Source organism: Halyomorpha halys, unplaced genomic scaffold (assembly GCF_000696795.3).
Source record: "Halyomorpha halys isolate HHAL.00 unplaced genomic scaffold, Hhal_1.1 Scaffold71.1, whole genome shotgun sequence".
NCBI classification, from domain to species: Eukaryota; Metazoa; Arthropoda; class Insecta; order Hemiptera; family Pentatomidae; genus Halyomorpha; species Halyomorpha halys.
Genome location: NW_027107476.1, coordinates 1,303,994 through 1,329,825, shown reverse-complemented (window position 1 = coordinate 1,329,825; position 25,832 = coordinate 1,303,994). Strand labels below are relative to the sequence as shown.

At 30.2% G+C, this 25,832-nt stretch overlaps 1 protein-coding gene across 5 annotated transcripts in view; it reads right to left on the bottom strand.

Annotated features, from left to right (window-relative positions):
- The window catches only part of LOC106692784 (histamine H2 receptor), a 581,552-nt gene that overhangs the window by 65,346 nt on the left and 490,374 nt on the right, over window positions 1–25,832 (bottom strand). For all 5 annotated transcript variants that reach the window (XM_067045812.1, XM_067045811.1, XM_067045814.1 and 2 more), the window contains one exon: window positions 19,355–19,472. In XM_067045812.1, coding sequence (XP_066901913.1) covers window positions 19,355–19,453 — 99 coding nt within the window. In that variant the 5' untranslated portion in view covers window positions 19,454–19,472. The remainder of the gene's footprint in view (window positions 1–19,354; window positions 19,473–25,832) is intronic.

Below are 25,832 nucleotides of genomic sequence, written 5' to 3'. Positions count from 1 at the left end.
TATAATTGATCGTATAATTTCAAATATGAAGTAGAAGTCACATAGTAAATCATGCTAGTTACTGAAACTCCAGATCGCCTTTAACTAAACGCGTAAGCTTTAGGCAGCAGGCTAATTCTTATTTATTTTTTTATTAAACAATAGTTCAAACTAATTTATCTGGGTGCATTGAAGTAGCTAAGACATTCCTTTATTTTTTATACACTCTCGAAATGTCAGCTTCAGGTGACAGTAGGCGCTGGAGGGTTAAAGTGTCGGTGGTCTTCACATCCAATTGTTTTTCTATCTGTGTAATCTTTTAATTTCTTTTCTGTGTAATCACATTAACCAGAATTCCTATTGAGTTGATGTTGGTACAAAGTAATGACATAGTTTAGTAATTAATAATAACAAAAATTATCCGAATTGTCTCAACCTTGTTTATTAAAACATAATTTCTATATGTTATATGTTCAACGCTTCGGGTTATCCGGTCATCATCAAGGACAATCTAACGAAATAATAGCTTTAATTATAAACTTATTATTAACTATATCAAAACATTATTAATTATAAATATGAAGAAGATGAACAGGGTTGTGGTCAAAAAGATCAAATTATTTAACAACTATTTTATCTATATTGACCGCACGTGTGACCATATTCTTCATATTTGAAATTTTTCGGTCAATTATATATATATAAAAAGCAACTTTTTATTTTGCTGCCTTGGGGAGAAGACGTCCGTTCACCTAGAGGCGGGAAAAGGGGGAAGCCATTGTTGGGAGTTATGATATAGCATCATCGTGAAGAAGAGATCAACAATTATCAGGGGAAGCTGTGTAATTGCCCTGATGAAGACCTGAAACTTAAGTCGAAACGTCGGCATAAAATAAATAAATATGGTTTTGTTTATTTATGTTGTTCTTTGCTGACCGCACCCCCCGACAAACTTCTCCAATCATTAATCTACGGTCAACTATCTACACCTCATTAAGTAATTTTGCTGTAAGATAGAAGTGGAGTGATACAGGCATGTAAAGAAACTACTCATTGGTAGCACTCTAATCATATTTCTACACTAGAGGGTCTAGAGGCCATCCTCTTTTCAGGCACTTCAGAAGATTGTCAGGAATAGAAGAAGAAGCAAGGCTAGAGACTAGAGAGTTTTGATAGTTAGGGAGTTTACAATGGAAGGATTTAACTTAAAATTGACAAGTAGATAAGTCTTTTGTAATGAATTATAAGTTTAGACCGTCAGTCTAACAAGTGGTGTAATAGTCGAGTAGTTTCCTGTCTTTTCAGTTTCAGAGGTTAGTTGTTTGTCCAGATTGAAGTAGAAGGTAGCGGATCTGTTCTCCAGGGGTAAGAGCGACATTATTAGTTGATACTGTAGGGCAGTCAGTAGGTTTACCACGAAGGGTAAAAATGATTTGATAGGTGTGTCATCAGCGTACGTGGTGAGGATAGTTTTAGGATTGGCTGGGATGTGAGCTATGTGTAGACAGTCAGACTGTGTAGAGGATGGGACTGAGGATACTACTTTGAGAAACACCAGCGGACTGGAAAGGATGTCAAGCCCTGGGGTACCTCCAGTCGCAAATGCCGTAGAGAGGAAGTTGTACTGACTAGGCTGAGAATAGGTCACACGAGGCTCACCCACTCCTATCTTATATCAAAAGAAACGCCTCCGAACTGCCAGTATTGCAATAACAATTTAACAATAAGCCATGTTTTCCAACGATGCCCATTTTTTGCACCACACCTCAATAGCTTGGGACTAAGCCAAGATATCTAAAAAAACATTGGAGACAATGATAAGGCAATAGAATTGGTGTTTCGGTTTTTGAAATCACAAAATTTACTGACAAAAATATAACTTGATCGGAAGAAAAAAATAAATAAATAAAATAATCAAATCAAGAAATAAATAAAATTTAACGAATATTAGCAAAATTAAATAAAATATACATGGCGTTGATGACCAATGAAGTTTGGCGCCACTAAACAACCAAACAAACCAGCGGACTGAGATTAGAGGGATGAATAGGAACCAGTTAAATGTTTTTTAAATATAATTTTTATATGATTAGAATGTAATTTAAACTGTTAATTAACAGGTCCTTGAGAATGGCCAGAAAGGCCGAAACATAGGATACATATTTTTTTTATTATAATTGCTTAACTATTTCTTTAAAATTCATAGTTTTGTCCTATTTAGACTACATGGTCAGAAATATAAAGGAAATGAAGAATATAAAAGTATTCACTAGATCCTTAAAAAGTACTAAAGGGTTAAGAGTAAGTTCTGTCGAGACGAAATCAGCTTGGAATTATTAATTTTATATGCCAAATTCCGAAATTTCTTCCATTTAGCAAATAAAATTTATTACATAATGAAAGAAGATATGTAATTTGATCACAAAATCTGCATTTTACCATCTTTGTAATGACGAAGCAGTAATGAAAACAGGACACTACTGAAGTGCTGGGATAAATCTGGACGCTCCAGGTCACAAACTGAACCATGAAAATGAATCTTGTGCTTCATTAACCTGAGCGGGTTCAACAATGCATAATTCAAAGCTTGACATGATTATTAACAACTTGATCTGAATATAGTCGTTTAACTAACACCGGCTCATTTACTACATTAATTAATCCAAGAAATGTACCCCCTCTCATTGCTCATCTTTCTCATCAAATTCTACATTAACTTTCCGTCGCATCCTCGGACTCGATTGGAATAAATATATTTTTCACAATGCTAATGCATATGAATATGCACCGATATTGTCTCAAAATTAAGTATCTTGCTACAAAGAAGATAAAACAATATCTGGTGTGCCGACTCAAAAACTTTCTTTACTTAAGCTGCAAAGTTCAATACTAAATCAGTGCTGGAAAGAAACAAGTTCGAAAAGTAGTTCATTTGGTCCCATATTCATTGAGCAAAAAAAATTGTTGTTAAATTATCTTTCATATGAGGAATTTTTTGGATTTCTTAGTAAGTTAAAACATAATAACAATGAGAAAATTAAATAAAAATAAAATAAAATAAATAATTAAATCTGTACCACTACAATCCATGAAGGGTTAGGGAGCAGTACTTTGTAAGGAGGTACTGTTACTAGACCAACGGTTGTGCAAGGAGGTGATTTGGGCAGAATTACGCTCGACTCACAGATTTTTACCTAATTAAGGGTGTCTATTTTATGAGGATGAATAGACCTTGAGCTCACAGTGTTGACTCATAGCTACAGTGAAACAGAAAATAATTATCAGTCACAGCCGGATTCAAATCCAGGTTCTTCGTGGTTGTAGCACAGTGCCTTACCAATGAGCTACCCACTGGCAAAATGAATAGCAATTGTAGTTATGTTATGTAAAATTTTTTTTTGTTTTTTACTGTCCGGAAATGTAGTTTAAAAAAATTAATCGAGCGCAAATCAAAACTTAAAAATAGGATTAAATTGAATTTTGACAATTTTTCATAAAGATATAGAGAGATGAATATGTTTTTTATTGATAAATAAAATGTTATTACGAATTTTCGAGCCTCTTTTAATTTATTTTCTCTCAAATTTAACTATAATTTATGTATTAAAATGATAACAATTAATTCAATTAGAAATTCAATATTTTTAAATAAGATTATTATATCAATCGGAACTATTATGAAGCTAGAAACCAGCAGAGCATACAGCGAAAAAATAAACGGAATGAAAATAGCCTCATTTCCATTTTTCTCTGGCGTCAACGCTTCGAAAAAAAGAGATTTCCCGGTCCCTGACAGGCAATCACGGAACTTGCTCTTCCTTCCTGGAAAATATTCCGAGCTATGCGGGACAAGAGGAATTGATACATAGCATGGAGAATATTCTCCAGCGAACTTTATCAGCAAGTGTCAAGAGTTTGGAGGGAACGGAATGAGACAACTCGACAAAGGGTTTATTGTGACAAAGTAGTTAGCTAGATAAGAGACGGAAAATAAGTTGAAAAAAAAATGAGAGAGGCTGATTTCACTGAAGCGTTCTGATTAAAAAAAACATGGAAAGAAATATACAGTAGATTAACATATAAGTATCTGTTTATGACACAGTAATTATCAAATTTTTAATATGTTAGATAATAATCGCCATGTAATGTATCTAATAATTGAATAAATAATATAAAAGAGGCTTTTTTTTCTCAGCCTTCTATTAATTTTATTATTTCAAACAAAAACATATGTATACATAATAATACATAATGAACATAAATGTCCATTCTATGCCTCAAGGACATTTTAAGGTAGGTTGTGGGATCCGCTGTGTACAGGGGAGCACCGTGGCGCTTACTCACCGTCTGTGTTGTCAAGAGTGGGAAGGGACCTCTCCACTAGTGATGGATGGTTTAGACTCAGTCTAAACCCCTTCCCAGGGCGAGCACGTCGAACAAGGGAACAGTGCCTTGCCACCTCCCAGGTCTTGGTGGAGGGGCAATCTCCCGGAAGAAGAGGCTTATTAATGTATAATTAATTTTATATAGTATTAACAAAACATCTAATGTTGCTCTTGCGTCAATACATATCAAAGTAACCAATGCTGTTTGCAGACAAAATTTATTTATTTGCTATTCTTTTGTCAATGTTTGTCCTATATGTCGAGAGTTGAAAACAGTTTAGTAAGCTCCTATTATGTTTTAGTATGACTAGATACTGAGAGAAGAAATCAAGGATGTAAGCTTGAAACTGAAATTTAGTCCATGGTGCAATATAATGTCGAAAGAGGCGACCATGAACCATGAAATAAGGTAAATTTATATTAAATGAACCAATTTATTTTAAAAAGGTAGACGATAAATTTTACAGAGGTCTGTGTTTACTCTGCAACTACTTGGTTTGTATAGACATTTGGATCAAACAAAAACTGAAATACACCTAGTTTATCGAATTAATTAATTTCATATAAAGAAAAATTATTAAATGCCAACGTTTTCAAAATAAAAAACTATTCTTTTAAATTCAAAAACGTGAAATTTATGGAAGACTCATCTTAAATTTTTATTGTGGATCATGGAGTTTATAGTGTGATCACGGAAATTTTATTCTTCAGGTTCAGAGAATATGTTTGGATTTCGCAAATCAATTGTTGAGTACCTCAGATAAATGTATTATGGTTCCACGCTTTTCAGTATATACTGTTCAGACATCTCACAACTCTTGGAAACCCTAATGATAAAATTTGCTGATTTAGCTGTTCTAACATGACATCGCTTGCTGTAATAAATATCTATTAATTACAACGCAATAAAATAATGTTATGATAATTTTGAATGCCTTTAGATGAATGGTTGAGTGTCCCTTCTGAGATATTTCATATTGAACATATAAGCATTATAGAGGCTTCTTAAAATGTCTGTTATTTGTAAACAAATTTTAAATTTTTATTTTGTATATTTAAATCATAAAAACACCCCTCTATAAAAATACAATAATATATTATATTTTAAAACTTTTTAACTTTCAAATTGTGCCAACAATTTTGGAAACACTGCACTGTTTAAGGAAATTCGCAATGTTTAAAGACCCTTTTGGAGCGTGGTGGCACCATGGTAAGGCACGCTGCTATTAACTCCAAGGACCCGGAATCGAATATGGTAGAGCAGAAAATTCTCTGTTACACTGCAGTCGTGAGTCAGCCCTGTTGGTTCTGGAGCTCTCCTGGTGTCTACCCAGCCTCATAAATTGGGTAAAAATCTAGCGGTCGAGCGTGATTCTGACCAAATCACCTCCTTGCATAACAGTTGGTCTGGTAACAGTACTTCCTCATTAAGTACTAAACCCCTGACCCTTCACGTGTTGTAGCGGTACAGATTTTATTTTTTTTTTTAAACAAATAACTTTGAAAACTAACTAATCAATACAAAATGGGTACTAAAAACAAAATAAATAAAAAACCTTAAACATTAAAAAACAATCAATAACAATTTTCATCTCTCGGAATATGGCACAAAAATATCACTTTGCTTCAATAGCGGCAAATCGGACAATAAAAGTTTTGGTTTTATTTTGAAATGGAAGTCCTCCAAAGATATCGTAAATATGAGTTTGTCTGCTATTGTTTTTCCTATTATTATAAGCTGATTTTCAAAATGTAACCACATCCTACAGTGAAATCTAAAAAATACATCAAATAAAATAATTTTTTGTCATATTTTCCACTATTCAATATAATATTTGAAAAAAATAAATCCATTTCTCCATCAACCTTTTCAATTGGTTGATTTTGTATGAATAAATCCTATTTTATTGCCAATGATCATCAGTTTCGATATTATATCACATCACGGATCATGATTTCAATATAATTTACGTCCTGGAATTCATTCATAACTCAATATATAGCTCAAACCAATTATTGAAGACGAAGCATGCATGTTAAAATTATTTACAAGCTTTAATTTTAAGTTATGATTTTTCATATAGTAACAATAACGAAGGATGTACGATGGTGAAATAATTAAATCCATACCTCTTCTACCCTAACTCTGGTAAGGATTTGATCGTCATCCACATCCATATTACAAGGGCATTTAAACAAATATAACCTATTTTTAGACCTAAATCTTCAACTACATTTAATTCGATTTATTAGGAAAAATAACGAAATAAAACTCTTGTTATAGCGAAGAGGAGGCTAGAGATGAAAATATCAGGAAGGAGGACGCCTAATCATTTAGGGCAATAAAGTACTCGGGAGGAGCAAATTAGGGCGGGTCTGGAAATTGGCTCATTATCAAGGTTTTTTTTCTTTTAACAAGCCTCTCCGTCGTTCCTATCTTCTGCCTTCTTTTGAATTTCTCAGGGGTAGGATTATTTCTCCGGATAGTGTGTAACTGTGTAAGAACCAGATTTTAAAATGGATATTAATCATTTCATTACAACCGTCCTTATCAGGTTGCAATATAGTCCAATGTGTATCAGCCATTTGGTGATCAAATTTTGCACGATCGAACTATATATTACGTATATCGGTAAATGAAAGTAAAATGCAATCTTACTATCAGCTATTGCAATCTTACAGAAACGCTAAGAAGTTAATTCGGTCCGAACCGAATTGTAATTGGTGTAGAAATCAAAATAGACGTAGGCGGGATGATTACGTTTAGGCTAAATTTACAGATTTTGGTTTTGCAGAGAGCCTTTGGACTCAGATTTTTTTACTCTTGATGTCATATCTTGGTAAATTTTTATCCACACTATTCTTATTTAGATTTGTTGTTTGCAGAAAGCCAACTAAATCTCTATACTATCACGTTATATTGTTATAATATATCAAAACCTGCATCGACAAGACGTGCAGAAGCGCGTTACCTCTGCTATTCATCACCTTGTTGGTCCATGTACCATTGTGGTACATGGGATACCACTTAGCCAGCAATGTATTAACAGACACTTGTAGTAAACATGAGCATGTACACTAATAGACTTCAAGAACACAACGATAATGTATAAAACGACCAGAAGACAGAATATACTCTCATAAATAATTATATGTAAATACATATGTATTGTGATGTAAATCCATGCGTATTTTTTTACTCACTATTGACTTGGGAAATAACCCCTAGTAGCACCAAAGACATCCTCTAGCTACAGATGTAACATCAAAATAAATCTCTTATAATAAAGTATAATTCATTTAAGATATGAAATATTTAGTATCATAATAATTCACCACAAATTTAATAAATAATTTTACTATGTTTCGGCCTAAAACACCATCATTAGGTACAAAATATATTATAGTAACACTTCATGATATTAAAATTTTACACCTGAGGATGGCTTGTTAGGGCGAAACGTATTGAAATTATTAATAAATTTGTGATTGAATATCGATTTTCCATTGAATATCGAAATATTTATTGAGTACTTTATAATACTATATATAAATATATAGTACATATATAAATAATAGCATGGGTTAAAAAGAAAACAAAATAGAAATGAATGATTTTACTTGTTATTTTATGATTTACTTGACAGGTGTCTCTTTAAATTGACCATTTTTAGTCCCGTAACATTCCTTTGTCCAAAATACCTTCGTGTCTGTCTTCAAAATGTTTCAGGTTTTGGTGAAAACCCTCACAAAACAGTTCGTTAATTTTTCTGGAAAAAAGTGCAGGTATTCGTTGATTGTTAATATTCGTTGTATTAACTCAATTGATATGAGCGCGGTAAAATCATAATATTTAGTTTAAGTAGTTTTTAACTTGCGAAGCTTTGTTTCTAGGTTAAACTTAAGATTGCATAATTATAATGCATAAAAAATATTAGGACGATAATAGAATAATAATTACTAATAGCTGCGGTTTAGTGGTATCGATTTGAGTGGAATTATTACAATATTAATAGAAACAATTTGTGGCTCATGCAATAAGCTAATCGGATAATTACGTAGCAGTTTGGTTAATCCTAATCCCCAACGAGTTGATCCAGGATTGGGGGAAGTGTAGGGTCGATTTGTTGTCTAAGCAGATTATGAAACCCTCAAGTCAGGTTCGGTTTTGAAACTGCTTAGTGAAATAGAAATGCTGGCAAGGCAAGTGGTTATCCGTCTCGTTAATAACTACTGTCCATTGTGAGAGTTTTGCCGAGAGTTTAAGCGACTCTTCCAGTTTCTACGCAAGTCCTTTCTTGCAGCTGCTAGTAATTTGTGAATGTGGGAATAATTTGCAGTAGTTGATAATCGTATCTTTTTAACGATTAAAAACAGAATAGCTTTTTTATCATCATCGATAAAAACAAAGAAGTAAAATAAAACTGGGATGTCTATGGAGTTAAAATCGGTTAGTGAAGGCAATATTAACTAATTAATAAGATGTAGATATTAAGGGTAAAAAAAATGTCAGTTTTATTTTTTTTAATGAGTTTTGGGTATCGATAGATTCAGAGTAAAAATCGGCATTCTTCCAGAGATTTAGATCACAAAAAAAAAATTAATTACAATAAAATAGATTACAATAAAAAATAGGAGTACTGGCATTACTTATTTTTTGGCATTCAACCTTCTTAAGTTAGAGTTCTATCAACGGGTAGATTCTTCACGTGTTTGTACCATGTCATTATATCACTTACAGCAAATTTACTAGTCGTATATATTTTTATACAGTTGTAAATAATAAATAAATTATTTTTAAAAATGTGTATTCTTTAGTTCCTTACAACTTTTCATTTTTTAACTTCTCTCTCTCCCACTCACATTCACAGACCACTTTGGAAGACAGTGAATTAGAATCAATTACAAACATGAATAAAAAAGAAAACTGTTATCTTTATAATGCCTGGATAGGGGTGAATTAGAGGTGTTGGATATTTATTGGTATTTTAGAGACTTAAGTTTATGTTTTAGAATATTTTATTGATAGTATATTAAACGTTTACTTTATTCTAAATAATGTGTGTTAGTAAAATAAATTTAAAAAACATCTCATCTATCTGTACAATGCGACCAAGCCTATTCGATAAATGATGTTAAGTCACAGATTGAAAACATTACTCGACTACGAAATAACTCAGTCTAATCATAATGTAATCCTTTTTATCCAGTATTCCTTGTTCTGGACTCCAATGAAGCCCACTGTAATCAGGAGCACTTTAGCCCTATGCTGTCACATCAACTCAATATATCTTTTCTATAAGCCGAAGGATTGTTTTGATCATATCATATAATAAGGTCAAATAATTTATTTCATTACACTTATGGTGTAGTGCGTACTGTAAACAAGGCCAGATAGAACAAGAGCAGAGAAGAAAAAAAGGCAGTTATCTCACCCCAATTTTTGATTACTTTAATGTATCATTAATAGTCAAAATTGATAAGTGCCAAGTATAGGTAGGGGGAATAAAAAATGGAGGCTGTTTCAAAACGTTAAAAATAATTTTTTTTTTTATTTGGAGCTCTATATCTTAAAAACTACCAAAAATACTAGAAAATCTAAAAGAACATTATTTACAGAAAAGTAAATTTTCTGAAATATATGCTCTAATATAGCTCTATTAGTATTTAGTTAATTTATTTTGAGAAATCTATATCTCAGGAACTATATGACGTACAGGTGTCTATTAGCACTCAAATTAAAGCTAGTTTAATGAGCAATAAAGTAGCTTATGACGTTTATTTTCGTAGGAGTATTAGTTTTCTTAAAATTTGCTAAAATAAATTGATTTATAGTTGTTCGGACAAATATCCATTTGTCAAACATATATTCATTTGTGAATATAATAAAAACTACTATCCCTACGGAGATAAGTGTCATAGACTACTTTATAGCAAGTTTAATTACCTTTATTTTGATTTTTGGCAGACATGTGTGCGTCTTATGGGTCTGGAAACATATTTTTTCAAAAATCTAACATTTTATACAAACAACTAGAAAAATTTAAGTTTTGTGAGTTGATTTTGTAAAATATCATAAAAACTACTACTCCTACAAAGATAAACATTATTAAGTATTTTATAGTAAATTTAACTAGCTTTAATTTGAGTGCAGACATCTGTACGTTGTTTGAAATAAAGGTTTTCATAAATCAAACTTATTGTCTGAACAACTAATAATAAATATTAAAAAAAAATAGAATAAAGAAAAAAATAATTATTTTTAAGGTTTGAAACAGCCGCCATTTTATTCCCACTACCTATACTTGGCAAACTCATCAATTTAGTAATTATACCTAGTTTTCAATTAATTAATCAAAAATTGGGGTGAAATAACTGCCTTTTTTTTTTTTCTGCTTTTGGGCTTTAGTACTAAGAGGGGTCCTCTCCCGAAGTACATGTTAATGCGAACTTAAGTACATAATTTATAGCTCCACCGTTCGAAAAGTTTTGCACCCCACTCGTTCATCTGCTACAGACCGCCCAAGAACGAATACGCCAAACAGCACCGATCCTATGACGCTCCTACGAGAATCAGAGTGCAACGGCTGCTGTGTCAGAATTGGAATTAGCTTCTTAATGCATGTACCACAGCTATTTGCATTCTGCTGATTATCATTCGATGCGGTGGTCTAATCAATGACCTTATCAATTATTCAACTCCTCTTTCTCCCTTCTTTTAATTTATTCCATCTCTAGTTTCTTCTCGTTTTACATAAACAGTGACGCCGGCAGAATTACTCAGTTCAGAACTTTTCATAGCGTTCCATTATGGAAAATGTGTCATAAAGAATATAATTTGGTAAGTCTGACATCTCATCAAAAGTTCAAGTTGAATTGATCTGACCTAAGAGACTTGGAGTAAGAATAAATTAGAAGAGACCGAATTGTTGTTAATAAAAATGAACGAAATTTATATTTCATCATATAAAATTATTGAAATATATATTTCAGTTGCTGTAATCTATGTATATGTTTTGCATATTAGCAAGGTATTATAGGTTGACTCTATTCCTACCTAATTTACCTGGCAAAGAAAAAACGTACGTACGATGCAAATATTCTGTTTCTATGTTGATGAGTGAAACTATAATTCCCCTTCCACTAAACTTATTATAGAAATGAATTGAGATTCTCCAATGAACAATTTTTTTTCGAGGTGAAAAATTCGAACTGTGCAAACTCTTGATAACGAAAAATTTCGGGCGAGGCGCTTGACTTGAATTGAGGATAATATTAAAATTATTTAAATATAGCTTGTTTCCTATTCAGGTAAATCAGTTTTTTTTTTAAATATATTTTTGTATATGATTCTCCTGGATTATGCGTTCTACTTGACATCTAATAACGTGTCACAATGACGTGAATGCAAGTTCCTGTTTCGTATTTATGGGAACATAAAAAATTAAATTTAAATTAAATTCCGTTAATAAAAAAAGGGGGTGGTGGGGAGGGGATTTTTAAGTAATTTATAAATTACTTAAAATAAAAATACATAACAATGTCTTCCTCATCCTCGAATTTCAAATAATAAAAACATAAAAAATATTTGAAGAATAAAGTTTTATCCTTCTTACTGACTGTGAAAAAAAATGTCAGAGGATATATCGCTTAAGGCATTTGGTTCCAGGGCGTCTCGCCTCGAACTTCATCTAAGTCTCGACTGTGAGCGGAAGGTTGAAATCTACAGAGAGCCAACTTTGATTCCGGTGATACATATTAATAAGTGACATGGTCATGAAACTTCTAAATTTTAAAAACCAAAATGATTTAATTTTAAATTTAAAAGTGTAATAATGAGCATAATAAATAAAATTGATGTATGATGAATCTACACACCATTATTAAAAGCTGAACTGACCATAAGCTTAAATTTTGATAAAAATTACAATATTAGTAAAATATATTTAAGATGATTCCTCTGGGGCTCCACTAAACCTTCGAATTCCTTTCGTATCATTGCAATCCAAAATCCTTCGTAAAATCCTAAATTCTCCTTACTTTGTCACAAATAAAATCATACATAAAGACCTTAATGTTCCATATGTAACCGATCTTGCCCGAACCAGATATTCCTTCCATTACAAACTCTCTAACCACCCAAACCCACTATTTTCTAACCTTGCTTCTTCTGCCATTCCTGACAATCCTCCGAGGCGCCTGAAAAGAAGATGACCACGAGACCAGCTATGTAAAATGTTATTAGAGTGCTACCATACTAATTTAACTGAGTTCAAATTTACTAAATGTATTATGATGTTACAATGATTCCTCGAGCTCTTTTAGACAGGGACCTCTTGCTTTGGTATTGGTAATTATTCAATAAATCCAATAGTTTTCATCGTGAATATAACTACCTAAAAACTCCAAAATATCATAATTTGACCCAATATGTCAGTATGACCATAATGATTTTTACACATAATGATGTAATTGAATCAAAATCATATGAATGAATGATGGTTCAGTTAAAAATCCTGGTAGAATTTTAACACACGATTTAATACATATTTTTGTTATTCTTGAAAGTAGGAAAATAGCAGAACTTGAAAGGAAATGTGGAGAAAAGAAGAGTTTTAGAGAGACATGACTCAAGTGGGATATCTGTAGGGACATCATGGATATGATAAAGACTTGTAATGTAGTCGTTGGTCGTCCTGGAACCACTATCGCTCTTATGTGGGATTTCCTGAGGGACAACCGGATAATACAGAGCTTTGCTTGTCCTATATTCGGGAGCAAAATCATATTTTATTCTTTTCTTTTTTTTATTATTATTTCATTGATGTTTATTTCGTTTAGTATAAAATCCGACTTAATATTCATATATTTGGTACTTGTCAAACCTCGATAAGTCGAAGGAAAAAGTATTTTAATGTCAACCTGTCTTAAATTCAGAGATAAAATTACCTCTAGCACAGTACTCCATAACTCGAAAGTTTAATCGAACGGACCCTAGACTCTCTAAGTCAAATTTGGAGGGGTAGAAAACTTCTTAATTTGAAGCTTCCGCAAAATTTGTTTCTTAATAAGATTACGCCAACTTATATTTTTACTGACTGATAACAGCACATGTCCCCTTCCTTAATAATAGGAAATCTGATCTTCATTGTTTATTTTTTGAGTTAGTAACAAATCTGTTAACGATATTTGATTTGACGAATAACAAAAATAAAATTTCATTAAACACGAAAATTGAAAAAAAAAAAATTAAATATCTTGAAAATGCGATAACTTAAAAGTAAAATAGACCTCCCATTAACTTAGACTTTTGACTCGAGTTTTTACAGTATTTGATTTTAGATTTTCGTCTGAACGTTAATTTAAATCAATTCAGTTGTTATTTATGAGTGAGACTACATTAATTAATGCAATAGAAATTAATAAAAGAAAGGGTTATAAAATATTTTATCTATTCAATTTTGTTATTATTATTATTATAAATTTAAAGGGCATTAAAAATATATTTGTTAGGTCTTAGTTCTCGTTTTTTAAAATATTTTTTTCTTTTTGATTTTTAGGAAATTTTATAAATTAATTAATTTTACTGAAATCATCATGAACATATAAAAAAAAAAGAATAGGAAAAAACAAATAATAAAAATTTACAAAAAAAATAATAATAATTTATATTTATAAATAGTACTAGTATTAAGTTTTCAGTAGTTTTTAGAAGTTTAGGTATTATTTTGCCGATTTTTAGTTTCATCATACAATAAAATCTTTTATTTTATTTAAATAGATGTATTTTGTAATTTACATTGAAGATAGTTATGAATTAGTTAATAACTCACAAAGTTGAATATCATAAATATATTGATATATCAATTTTATCGTTATATTCATTTATTATTTATTATATACGCAGTGTTTTTTTTTTCTAAAAAATAAGTTTCATTCGTGGTTATATAAATTTTGTACTGAATCAATTAATCTTTCGCAAAATATGTTGCCTCGCTAAAAATTGAAGCATTTAGTGTTACATAACTGTACCGTATTCTATAGTAAAAAACATAATATCACCTATTAATTATATATAAATAATTATAATTAAATTGTAAAATAATATAATTCAGTAATATTTTCGTAGTAAGGAACACTAAAAAAACATTAAGTTCTGGGTAGAAAATAAATATATAAAATGAAGCCAAATACCATCATATGATACAATGGAAACTTAGATCAGATTGAGTTATTATTATAATTATCATATCTATTATAATATACGAATTTTTAATATGAATTTTCAGTATAACGTAGATAATGATTTATAAAAATTAAAAATATAGACGAATTTGTTAGAATCCACCTGAAATAAGGGCTTTATAAAATACTGCTTTGAATTGTTAACTGCTAAGGCAGTAATCGAATCTGTTTTCGCTTCGACAGAACCGACCAAAGCAATAAGGGAGGGCGGAAGCATTTATCAGCAAGACGTAACCCCATGCTGCACACCAGCTCTGAATACCAACTAGTCTCTTTAAATGGAAAATGTTTTTCAGGATCAGAAACAGCGTATGAAGTGCTTATTGGGCTAAGGAAATGCGAAATTGATGAAATTAGGAAGCAATACTTAGGCATCACGAATAGGAATTACTGTTTGTTAATTTACAAAATATAATGATTGTCAATTTATAAAATATGTCAGACCAGTACTTCTGATTACATATTTCTTCAGGCCAGTCAAAAAAATAGATATATTTTTTATAATATTTTTTATTATAAATAAAACAAACTCGTTAAACAAAATCTCTTTCATGTGATAGATATTTACGCTTTCTTCTTAAAAGGATATTAATAATCACTAGAGTCCGAATTTATTATAAATTTATTTTTTATTACTAACTCCAAAGACCCGAGTTCGAATCCAGTGGGGCTGAAAATTTTTTCAGTTACACTGCAGCCGTGAGTAAACTCCTGTGGGTTCTGGAGCCCTTCTGGGGCCCACCCAGCCTCTTAAATTGGGTTTCCTTAGTTCGGTAAAAATCTGGCGGCCGAGAGTGATTCTGACCAAATCACCTCCTTGCACAACCGTGGGTCTAGTAACAGTACTTCCTAACAAAGTACTGAACCCCTGACCTTTCATGGGTTGTAGCGGTACAGTTTTTTATTATTTGTTAATTATTTTGTTTATAATTTTTTTTTTACTCTAAGGCTCTTAAGTACAGTAATAATTGTTTCTAATGTGGTTCTAGAGATATACGCCAGGAAAAATGAAGAATTTAATATTATTATCATTAGGTTTTGCCATAATTACTAAATGAACTATAATTAGTATGAACTGCATACAGTTTTTAAAATTAAGAACATTTTTTTTTTATATTTTCACTGTATTAAAAATTGGATTTTGACAACATGATAATATCTGTTGAAGGCATTGCTGTAAAAATCAAATCATTAATCTTCATTATTTAATTAGCTACCAAAGTTTTAAAATATTTTGTAATTTCTGTTTTATTTTTAATGAAAAACCCTTCCAACTTTTTATCTCTTTATTTACTTCGAACAAAGTTAGATAAAGACAAAGATAAAGTTTCAACATTATCTAGTGCCATAGTATTTTACAACAATTGCGTCATTTTTATAATTGGAAATATTGGATTATATCAACGAATTACTGATGGAAATTGAGAAGATCCAATTATTTTTACATTTTTATGTAATAACCTTAATTATTAGTTGTTTTATATCTTCCATTTTAGCGATTTCTTTTGATATCTTGATATAATATAAAATATTATATTATCTTTATTTCTGAAAATAATGCTATATAATAATATTAAAAAAATATATTATTTACATTTAGTGTTTCAACATCTTAATTAGTAGACTTTCATTTACCTCTCCCTCTCCTGATTTAACTAAATTCGACCCATACTTGTCATTATCTATTTTGGTCACAAATGTTTTATATTAATGTTAAATATTCATTTTGTCATTCATATCAACATAATGTACAATGGTAACCTATTTACTTTTATATCCGACTTCTAGATTCTATCTTTTTATTATCTGATACCTATATTTAAAATGTCTTCTTTATCGATATAAAAATTTAATATTCTTGGGTTTTCTTATGTCCATTTTATTTTATTCTACACCTTAGACTTTGTAAGATCTCACTTATATAATATTATTTTGTGCAATCATTACAATTAATTTTATAAATCATATATTATAGTTGCCGATTTCGGCATACAATAAATAATATAATTGTGAGGGTTGCGAGTTCGATTCCCCGGCCCTATCCGGGATTTTCCCAAGCATATAATTATACAATACTCACTCACAGCCTCCCCCCGGGAATTTATATGGCCTGTTAGCCAATGGGTGGCACTCACAAAATAGGCCTGGGAGTGACGAACCGACCCTATGAAAACCACGTGTTGAAACGCGGGATGTATTTCTAAATTACATCACGAGGCCTTGGACCCCCACGGTCTGTCGCGCCAATAATAGTATAATATAATTGTAATTGATAATGTATGTAATAATAAATGTAAAGAATAAAATGAAGATAGATATGATCTAACATTTTCTAATATAATTGAAGATTTGACTAGATAATGAACGGATGTCCGAAGTAAGTAGAGATGAGAAGTTTTGAGAGTTTTTCGTTAAAAAGAAAACCAAAAGTGTAAAAACTTTACAAAAGAATAAACCAGAATCACCAATTTAATGAAGCATAAACTCCCAATCCGATTCTTAAATTAACTAATCTTAATACAGATTGTCTATAAATTCGCAAACTTGAAGAGGATCACATGTTTCGGACCAATATTAACTATTGAAATTACTTCAAAACTTTTACTCTGAGAGATGACTTTTTATAAAAAATTTAATCATGGTTTTTACATGCATTAGAAAAGGTTCAACTCCTCACTAAAGAAACGTAATTTAATTATTCGCCATATCGTGGCTATGAAGAGCTCAAAGGGGACCCATCTCCTTTGGGATAGTAAACATTATCAATAATTTGATCACCCGCGATAGTATCTGTTCTTTGTAAATTTTATTAAAAATGTTGCAATGGACCGGATCAACTATTCCTACTAGAGCTAATTGAGACAGAATGTATACACAATTAGAACAGAGTTCAACTAAAATGATGAACTTAACTTAAAAGCACAATTTTTTTATTTTTTTTAATAATTTATTTATTGTTATTTACAATCGTATACATATATATATCACTTACAGCAAATTTGCTCTATGTGTATATATGTATACAATTGTAAATAACAATAAATAAATTATTAAAAAAAAATTAACTGTATAACGATAAAATGCCACTATTATAATATAAAATATATTAAACAAATATATTTTACGATCACTTAAAACATTCTAAACTGTATTTTTTATTTTTTAAAAAATAATATATTTATTGTTATTTACAACTGTATACATATATACACATCAAGTAAATTTGCTGTAAGTGATATTATGACATGATACAAACATGTGGAGAATCTACCCACTGATAGAACTCCAAAAACATTTCTAAAGGAGAAGATCTCGAGGCCATCTTCTTTTCAGACGTCTAGGAGGATTATTAAGTAATGATGAGAAGCCAGGTTAGAAACGAGTTGGTTTGGGTAGTTGGAAAGTTTATCATGGAAGGATTGGTATCTGGTTCTGGTCAAATCGGCAACATATGGGACATTGAGGTCCTGATGGATGATTTGATTTGTGACTGTATTGAAGGATTTTGGACTGTAAGTAAAAAAATTAATCTGATGAATTCATGTATTTTCAAAACTATTATGTCTTGAAATAATTAAAACATTTCTGATGCACATATAGGCGAATTATAAAAACTGCGCCTTCAATTTCGAACAACTTTCCGCATTACTTGAACGTATTGTGGGTATGAAGCGCCGTCGAAATTTGTTTTATCTTTGTCTCAATTCATACAGATCCATTTTTTATAAACTGTTAAAACCCCCACAACACTCCAAAATTAAAATTGTTACATGCTCATATTTTATTTTATGGTTATTATTTGTGTTTGTTATTTTAGACTGAGATGTTGCCATCTGATCGGACTACATTTGTTATACTTAACTGAATAAATAAATAATAAAAAATATATGTAAATTAATTTAAACCTTTTTTGTATTATTTTACTGCGCAATATTACATTCTGTCATATATTTACAGACAGTGGTAAAGGGGATCATAGAACACATTCAGGCCATATTAACAAATCCATAAATTAAATGATAACAAACATAGAAATAGAGGAAAACAATAAAGCAAAATTAAACTTAAATTAAAATAGTTTTTGGAGTTCTAACAATGGGTAGATTCTCCACATGTTTTTATCATGTCATAATATCACTTACAACAAATTTACTTGATGTATATATATGTATACAGTTGTAAATATCAATAAATAAATTATTAAAAAAAAAATTAAAATAGCATCTTAAATCAATCATTAAGACTGGGGACTTTGAACTGAATTTTTCTTCCGACTTGTGAAGGAAAAAGAAGGAATCTAGAAGATCACGGCGTGGAGAATCCTCAACGTCACTGTATTCAAAGCCAGTGGAGGCTGAACAAGGGTGCTAGCCACGGACACTGACTTGTGTGGAGAATCTGGTATTTGCAATTTAACTATATACAATATAATTATATAGAATAAGTCTCTGGGCCAATGCTGTTTAAACCTTCGGATAGGATTGTAGGAAGGATGGGTAATGCTTGAAGGATTGTAATAGGGCATTTAAATAATTAAGCTTATAATAACAATGAGCTTCTCAGTGGAATGTGGCGAATTAGGGCTAATTATTTGAAAATTAGATTTAATACACTACAGTGGTTTATGATAACCCATGTAATTTTTAAATAAAACCTAAATTCAATTATTTCCTTATATTTTTTCATCAATTATTTACACCAGATTATAATTGCAATTTATAGTAAAATATGATAAAATGAATTACCTGTTTAGTGATGAAAACAATGACCAGAATATACAGGTTGAGGCAGAGGCCGAAGAAGGATAGGGCATTTAGACAAAGGCCTAGGAAAGGCCCTGTCATTCCGCCTCACCATCAACACCTGTCAATAAAATTATTAATTAAAATCTGTAAAGTTCAACAAATAAATATAAACAAAAATATGGATCTTTAAGTGTAAAAAGTTGTAAATAATGATTGATTTTGGGTCTCATGCACTAGTATTTCCTTTAAAAATAATGTGAAATAAAACAATATAAATAAATCCATATGTTTATGGTTGTCCAAGTTACTGTTTTTCATCAAGTAAAAAAGAAAAAAAAATATGTTTATTTTTTTCTCCTCAAAAAGTTTAAACTGAATTTAAGAGGTTCGTACATAATCCGTTAATAAATTTTAAAAATATATTTCAAATTATATGAATATGTATATTATACGACAGGAAATAACAACGCTTACGTAATATTTTTTAACGATTGGAGAAGTTTGTCGGGGGGTGCAGTCAGCAAAGAACAACATAAATAAACAAAACCATATTTATTTATTTTATGCCGACGTTTCGACCTGAATTTCAGGTCTTCATCAGGGGTTATGGCGTAGAAGGTAGGCCTGTGTAATATTTTTTAATATAGTCATTATTGTCTATTTTACACTATAACTCTTTATATTCATTTTCATATAGTTTTCTTTTAATATATTTACATAATTTTTAACCCTACCTTAGTTTAATTTTTTTATCTTATTATCCAACATTGCCAAAATATTTGTAGTTGTTTTGTATCTTATTTAGCCCTTAGAACGCTCTACAAATTGGGGAGAAACATATGCAAATAAGTAGTTGTTAACTATTTTTTGTTCCGTTCTGACCATGCTCTCGGACCATCTCCTTCATATTTTAAAATTCAAACTGTAAATAGGATACGATAATTGTTACAATTGCAGTAGATTAATGATTTTTTTTTCTCTAAAATATATTTTTTTCCGTTATTATTCCATTTCAGAGAAACATATGATTAAGCACGGATTTATTTTTGTTCATAACTGTTCGATAAGAATCTATTTTATGTGTGTTAGAGCGAGTTGGCTTAGATCAAACGAAAAATGATCTATATTATTTACAAAAATAAAAAAGTATAAAATATTTATTAAATAAAAATTAATAACAGAGACATTTGATTTATTGAAGATAGATTTCTCTCAATCTGATTCCATTTCCTAATTCAGTAATGTTTTTATTTTATTATTATATTTTGCTAGAAATATTGCTTGCATTATTTATAAATATACATATTTTTAATCCGGTTTTGTCAATTTATATATATATAAATTATATGTGCTTGTTTCAGTTATGATTTTATAATGAATGTAATTAATAACATCACTACTATTTATTGTTCTAGACCATTTCTACGGCTTTACTTGTTATCCAAATTATCAATAAATATGTTGATTTCTATAGAAATAAAAATAAAAAACAAAAAAAATATTGACATAATAAGATTGGCATGATAATATTTCACTCCAATTTTCGATTACTTTAATGGAAACTATGCGTAATTACTACCCTAAATTTACGAGTTAGCCAAGTATAGGTAAGGGAAATAAAAAATAGCTGCTGTTTCAAAATATTTAAAAAAATAATTTTTCATTCGGAAAACTATATCATTAAAACTACCAACAACATTAGGAAACCTAAGAGAACATCATTTAAAGAAGAGTAAATTTTATAAAATACGAGGCCTAACAGAACTATACACGTAAAATAGTCCCCGAGATATAGGTTTTTTAAAAGCAACATTTCATAAAAAATGTACTGAAAAATAAGTAGTTAGTGAATTTATTTTGAGAAATCTAAATCTCAACAACCATTCGACGTACAGATGTCTATTAGCACTCAAATTAAAGCTCGTTAAGTGTACTATAATCTAGTTTATAACCTTCATCTTCTTAGGAGTAGTAATGTTTATGATATTTGACAAAATAAATTCACCAAATGTTAATTTATAATTATTCGGATAAAAGCTTTGATGTTTGAAAAAATATATCTCAGGAGCCATAAGACGTACGTAGCCATATATGTATGTCTGCCAGCATTTGTATGTTGTAAATTAAATATAGGTAATTTAATTTACTATAAAGTAGTTTAAGACACGTATCTTCCTATGGGTAGTAAGTTTTATAATATTCACAAATGAATATAAATTTTGTCTGAGCAACTAGAAATTAATTTATTTTAGCAAATATCATAAGAACTACTACGCCTACGATGATAACCGCCATAAACTACTTTATAGTACATTTAACGTGGGTTAATTTGAGTATTAATAGACATCTCCACGTCTGATTTTTCATGAAATCGGGAAATATTGAACGTTAATAGCTCAATTACGGCTCATATTTAAGGAGATTTACTTCAATTCAAATGATGTTCTCTTAGGTTTTCTAGTGTCGTTGGTAGTTTTAATGATATAGGGATCAAAATAAAAAAAAAAAAAATTTAATTTTTAATACAGCCGCCTTTTTTTATATCACATACCTATACTTGGCAGACTCATTAATTTTGACTAGCAATCATTTATAGTTTTCATTAAAGCAATAAAAATTGGGGTGAAATAACTGCCTTTTTCTCCTCTTGGGCTTTTGTACTATTAGAATTCACTCCTACCGTACGCAACTCAGCAGGAGTCTCACGCATATTTTTGTTTTTACTTAAACTCGTCATAACACCTTACAACGAACCCTTTTACGTTTCAAAACAGCATTTTTTAATTATTCAGGGTGACAATACTTCCTCATAATATACATTTATATTGAATATGAAATCTGACTATTGGCCCTTTAGTTGATTATAAAATTGTTTCATATTCGTTTATTTTTTCTTATCGCAAACAATAACAAAAGGGTAATTATTTCAAATAAACAAAATAATCGGCACTATAATGAAAGCTTATTTGATAATTTAGCATTAGGGCCCAGTCAAGACTACCACTGTCGAAGCTGAACTAGCTCATATTAAAGACTATCCGATTTTGATCAAAATTATCAGAGCAATTTTTAAGAAAATGGTAAAAATGTGTAAAATCGTTGGCATAAAGTGGCAATTCTGTGAAGTCTACCATTTTGGAGACCTTAAAACATGTATTTCCTTTGAAAACTCGAAATTTTTCACGTTCATGATACTTCCTTACATATGTTTATGTAATATACGTAATATTTTTTCATAAATATATAGAGTGAAAGTAAAAAGTAACGATCACAAAACAGACGATAAACTAATTCTTAGTTACTTATTTGAGTGATTTGATTATAACTGTGATTCAATGAACTTGAAATGGTGCTCAACACCTTAAAACAGTTGTTTTTTCACTTATGACGGGAGCTTGTTCACGGAGACTGTCATAAAGTCCCCATGACAATAAGGGGAGAAGGACGAGAAAATAACTTTAAGCGAGGATCAGAGATACTGCTGTGATAAGAGAGTCGGAACCGGGGAAAATTATCATCGAGAAATATCTAAATATGGCACTTAGCTCTTTAGTGTGTATCCTTACAGCGTCTTCTAATGCTCTACCGTAAAATGTAAGCTGTTCTTAAAGCTGAGCAAAAGGTTAAATGGGTCTCATATCTTCCTAACAGAGGTTGTAACTGGATAATGGAAGAATCTCGCTGAGGGATATCATTTTGTTTATTGCGGGACGTATTGATATTGTTAAATAATTTCGTGATAACTGCCAATGCTCATTATAAATGAACAATCCAGATTTTTATAATGAGAATGCTCCTCTAAACTCTGAAGTGAGATCTCCTATTTTATAGAAATACACAATGCCATATAAAATACGTTGTATTAAGAATTTCACGACAAGATAAACATTTCCTATAAACATACTTTTATGTTTACACCAATGTCAATGATTTGTCTAGATGCTCACGTCGAAATTTTTATTGCTATGAATTATTTTGGTTATAATAAATGAATGTGTTCCAACCAGTTTATTAATTAAATGTGGACACTAACATTTTCATTAAATTTTGTTCATCTCTGTCATTATCAGGAGAATGATACGGCATTTTTCTTCCGTATCAGCAATGGCCGAACGAATATACTATTGTCACGCACTCTAGAACTCACCATTGGATTTTTTCGTTTAGGTTGATGTGAAACAAAAAATATATAGAAGCCGGTTAATGATCTTAATTATTGATGAAGAAGGATAATTGAATATTGCGAAACAGTAACACTTATCTAGTGCCGAGCCTGTCTTAATGCTAAATGCAATCTGAGCAACATTTAATATGAATGTTAATGTTTGCATTTAATTAATTACGTAGTTGGAACACATACTGATTTATTTATCAAAACTTAAATAATTCATCACTATGAAAATCTTTAGACATGAATTTATATTGTAAATTCAATATAAAGTATTAAGGGATATACCTTTATAAGGATTTTTTATCTGATTTTGCGAACACAACCCTAAAATATTCTGTATAATAAACAATACTCTTATAATATGTAGTACACAATACCAAATATTTTATATAATAATCACATCATTTTAAAGGATGTACACTTTTCTATTTTTCTACAAAATTTTCATTTCCATCGATGCATTTTTGAAGACACCGTGAAAACTTTCGTACGCATATATTATAGCAGTTCCCAGCCTGCTGTCATAAAGAAAACGTTAAACTTCTCTTCTGCCTCCTTATTAGAACTAAATCGCCATCCGGTCAAATTTCCTCACTGTGTACTGCGTACGGACTAAAGGGAGGGTGCTACGCTGGAACCATCCACGATAATATTATGCTGAAATACGATCCAGCTCAGACGAGGAAAAAAATGAGGTTCGATGATTTCTCAAGGACATGGCGGGGAACTGGTAAGGCATTGGAATGCAAAAATTCGAAAATATATCGGTTGTAGTGCCAATCATGTATATTAAAAAATAACTACAGAGAAATGATCAAATAGAAAGAGAAAAAATGGTAAAAATGATTTAAAACAGTGAAAAATTGTAAGCATAATGTATTATTATACTATTTTAATATCATTGCTTTGTTTTTAATAAGGATAAAAAAAATCTTATAATTATATATAAAAAAATTAACAATTAAGGTTTTAAATAAAATAAAAAGAAAAAAAAATGGATTATAATCTTATTTATTTATATGAGGTTTCGAACCGACTCTTAGATTCGAATGTCCTTTTTAGTTATTATAAACTAATTAAAATTGTTACATAATTTGTCCTTACTTTAAATCGTTTTTATAATAAAAATTCGTTCCCTCAGGTTTACTTCCCAAAAAATTAGCACAATGCAATATTTATTAAAATGTACCACAAAAAATAAAACTCCTCAATATAAAATTGCAACTAGTATAAAAAAAAAAATGTAAATTAAATGATTTTGTCGTTAAATAAATGACACGCTTCAATGACGAATATTTTAAAAAAATCTGATCTGAGTAAGAGAGGGAGATCTGGTAAGGACAAGATTTTTTTTTATGCTTTATACAAATTAAAGGTCAAGTATTTTTTTAATTGAAGAAATTGTTCAGTCATATAATTGCTTTTTAAATTGTTTGTTTAATTCACTAGACAAGAATGAGATGGGTGTCATCAAGAGATTTCAAAAGTTTGAAATGACTTTTCACGCATTATATCTGTTTAGAGATCTTTCTAATCAGAAAATTATATCTATGGCTTACTTCACAGCAGTGATAAGTAATATTCCACTAACTTTACGAAAAATACAATCTTTTAGGAAAATTACAAATTTTCAATTTATTTTTTTAATAAACATGCGTTTATATCTAAAAAATCTGCCTATGTTCAGCAAAAAAAAAATTACTCATAAGAATAAATTATAAATATATAAAAAGGAAAGTTATTTACTACAGCAGTGATTTAAATTATATATTTCATTTAATTATAGCTATGAATTTTGACAGTTAGTACAAGACTTATAAACTTAAGAAATAATATATTAAGAATACATATATTTTGTTTAAATATTCTGTTATGAAAATGGATTCAATCTGAAACAGAGGGGAATTATAAAATGCTGAATATTTATCCAAATAGATCGGGCTGATAAAAAAAAGAAAAAGAACAAAGAATCCCTAACACCCTCCCCTTCCACCAAGGGCTGTGGGAAAAATTGCCACCCGCCAGATTGCGACACTTTTCAAAGGGCATAAAAACTTCTTTTCAAAGCTCTGTGTGATCTGAATGGATTTCTGAAAATCGGAGAGAGAATTGTCAGACCAATGTAAGTTTTCTGAACTTTCGGAACTTGTAGTTCTCTGAATGAGACGGGAATTAAGTACAAATACTGCTTTTTGAATTTTTAAAGAAGAAAGAATAATTTAAAAGGTATATTTTATTTATTATAAAATCGCACCAGAATGAACAATATATTCGGTATTATTAAAATATAGCAGAATGTTAAAGTTT